The sequence below is a fragment of the Hevea brasiliensis genome, chromosome 3 (genome assembly GCF_030052815.1).
Source record: "Hevea brasiliensis isolate MT/VB/25A 57/8 chromosome 3, ASM3005281v1, whole genome shotgun sequence".
Classification (NCBI taxonomy): domain Eukaryota; kingdom Viridiplantae; phylum Streptophyta; class Magnoliopsida; order Malpighiales; family Euphorbiaceae; genus Hevea; species Hevea brasiliensis.
The window spans coordinates 94,900,675-94,904,175 of NC_079495.1; the positions used below are offsets into that span (position 1 = coordinate 94,900,675).

Genomic DNA, 3,501 nt, shown 5'->3' on the forward strand with positions numbered 1-3,501 from the left:
TTTTAATTGAAGAAAAATTAAAAAATATATATATATTCAATATTTTAATATATTATATGCTAATTTAATAATTTTACATTTATTAAATAAAAAATATAATAAAGAGTTTTTTATATATAATAATTTTTAATAAATTAATATTTCAAAAGGTTATAAAGATTTTTATATTAATTATATTTATCTTAAAATAATTTTATAATATCAATTAAAATTTTGGAATTATATTGTTACAACACTCTAAATTAGGAGACAACGAGAGAGAAAGAGCTGTTCATCCCTATCCACAACAGGTTTATTGATGACTTTAACAGAAGAGCAGCTTACCCTCCTCTTAGCACTTCTTTAGAATTAAAGGTTTAGAGGGTACAAAAATATATATATTTTTCTAGAAATATTACTTAAAATATTAAAAAAATATTTGTTTTAAAATTTTTATAATTAAATATTAAATTTAATTTTAAATTAATTTTCTATAAAAAAGATGTTTTTCTCAATAATAATTTAAATAATAATAATAATAATAATAATAATAATACTACTACTAAATGGAAATAGCAAAATATTGAATTGCATTAATGCTTTTTCAATATGTAATAACACCGTTTCCTATAAGGAAATTTAACCAAAATGGCAATGAAAGCAAGGCCTCTCTTTTGTAGCATTAGGCCCCAAAAAGGAGACGAAAAACTATAAAACTTATGCCTGCAAATAGTCACCTGGCTCTTGAATTATGTCCAATTTCTTTCATTTCATGGATAGAGAACATAACCATGAAGTCAAATTTAGCCCAATTCTCATCGGCCTTTGTGGTATCCTCTCTGGAGCCATCATGGTGGCAACCTTGCATTGTATTGCTGCAGGTTGTCGAAGCCGATCAGGGCGATTTACAAACTCTCCAACCCCAGGCAGACCCCAAAATACTGCAGATAGACGAGAAAGGACCAGTGGCACCCCCAACTCGACGGTGATAGAAGTTCCATTGGGCAGATATAGCAAAGAATGCAATGAAGAAATTTGTTCAGTGTGCTTGTGCGAGTTCAATGAGGGTGAACAAATTCGTGAATTGCCTGAATGCTTGCACATGTTTCATGTTTCATGCATTGATATGTGGCTAAATTCACACTCAAATTGTCCCATTTGTCGGACTATTACTGTGTCTACTCAGCAGAATGTAGTTGTCTTGGTGCCAGATTCCGGTGAGATCCAATTGCGGGAACTGCACCAGCAGCCAGATTTTGGTGTGTGATCTAGCAAATAATGATGGGTGTAAATTACTTCGGTCCTAAGTTTTCATAATTTTTGCTTAGAGCACACTATTGCTGGTAGGTAATATGGGTTGGCTTAGGAAAGTGGATGCATATTTCTTGTACTTGTGAAAATTAATGATAATAATATATTATTATTCTTTATTAAAAAATAATAGGAAAAAAGCCTCCCTGCCCCAAATTTCTAAAATCCGGTGATAATAATATATTATTATTCTTTATTAAAAATTAATTTATTTTTTAAAATTTTAAATATTATAATTTTAATATAAAATAAATTAATATTATTAAGATTATAATTAAAATTTATTTTTTTAATTTATAATGTAACTTTTAATAAATATTTATATTATATAAGATAAATTGAAATAAAAAAAAATTAAAAGAAATCCTGACAAAGAAACTTGTCTTGTCCTACTCAACGTGAAGAAATTTCCGCCTCAATTACGATTCTTTGTGGATGGGGACTGGAAAAGGACTCACTTTATTGTCATTCCTACTTTAATCATATCTTTTTTCTTGATGCAATTCAATATAAATCATGGGTATAAATATATAAAATTTATATGTAAAATAAATAAATTTTATTATATATTTTATATGTAAATTTATAATAATTTGAATCTAAATAAAAAATTCTTTATATATATAATTATTCCTAATTAAATATCTTAACAATAAAATTTGAGATTTTTATTTATGAAAACATATATTTGATCGAATTTTATTAGGTGGGGTAGAAATATTTATATGAAACTGAAAGGAAAATTTATTTGAATTTTCAAAATCTTTAAAAATAAATATTTAATTATACTCAACAATTAATGAAGTCACAGTAATTAATATAGTATTCAAACTTTGACTAGCCTAGTCTATTTGAGTTCAAATTTGTTTCGATTATATGCTAATATTTGACAAGTTAGAGTCCAAATAATTGCTAGTCGATATTCAATTTATTTAAGTTTACATTTCTAAAATACCAAAAAAAAAATTAATTTAAGTTCAATTTGCTTAAATTCAAATATTTTATATGTAAGTTAAATAATTTATTTTTTAAATATATCTGAGAATATATTTTTTATATTTAATATGTATTTAAAAAAAAGCACGAAAGGTATTTTATAGTTCTGCATTTTAATATTTTTAAGTATAGTTCAAATCGTGTTATAAATAACACTATGTAGTTTTGCTCTATTACTACTAAAATTTGATCCATTATTCCATTATAATAATGACATCATATTAAAACACTATGTAGTTTTGCTCTATTACTACTAAAATTTGATCCATTATTCCATTATAATAATGACATCATATTAATGCCATATTGATATCAGCATATAAAACATTTTTAAAAAATATGATGTGATTTTATCCTTTACATTTTATAATATGCTATTGAATTTGAAAAAATGTTAGATTTAACTCCTATATTTATTGAAAAATTTTGATTTAGTCTATTTTTTGTCAAGACCTGAACCCACGGGCCGTATCTGCATTAGGATCTGGGCCAACATAAAGCCCCCGAGACTCGTAGTAAACCTTACTAATCTCACATTCATAATCAGGGATCAAAATTGAGGCCTATCATGTAAATAAAATAAGATAAAATATTATATTATATTTTTATTCGGATCAACCCAACTCAATAACTATTAAAATCTAAAGCCAAGGGAATTCAGCTCAATCCTGAATCAATTAATTATAAACTATATAAATATTATAAAAATTTCATTTATTAATATAAAAAACTTAAATTAATAGTCTCTAACAAGGCCCATGCTACTGCTAATACATGCGGAGTTATAGATTTCAAATTTTGAAAATAATAAAATAAATAAATAACTGATGTTAAACCGGCGAGGAAGAAAGCAAGTTGCTCTGAAAAAGAACTCCTCCTGTAGCCTGGAAAAATTGTGAACAGGAGTGAGCATTCGACTCAGAGAGTAAATATTTATTTTACATACAATTTCTATAATTATCTAATTCTAATGCATCCTTGGAAATAAAATGCATTATTTTCATACAAGTCAAATAAATCATATTAAGTCACATTAAAGATAATCTGGAGCACTCACGCACCTGTGTCAAATCCATACTCACACATACATATATAGGGAGCTGATCCCCCTACCCAGCTCTCGTAATCCAAGGTCTGCCAGCGGGATCAACTCGAGCCTGACTTTCGCTTAATAATCTATATGGGGGGGCCAGTGAGATCAACTTAAAGCCGTGC

The 3,501-nt window shown here is 26.9% G+C and overlaps 1 protein-coding gene across 1 annotated transcript; it reads left to right on the top strand.

Annotated features, from left to right (window-relative positions):
• Positions 1-596: 596 nt before the first annotated feature.
• On the top strand, positions 597-1,401 carry LOC131178532 (RING-H2 finger protein ATL51-like). The gene has a single exon (XM_058143481.1). It carries the CDS (start codon positions 731-733, stop codon positions 1,244-1,246), a length of 516 nt encoding a protein of 171 aa, XP_057999464.1. The 5' UTR covers positions 597-730; the 3' UTR covers positions 1,247-1,401.
• Positions 1,402-3,501: the final 2,100 nt, after the last annotated feature.

Excerpts from the sequence above, each read along its gene's own strand:
- LOC131178532 (XM_058143481.1), top strand. The coding sequence starts at position 731 with ATGTCCAATTTCTTTCATTTCATGGATAGAGAACATAACCATGAAGTC.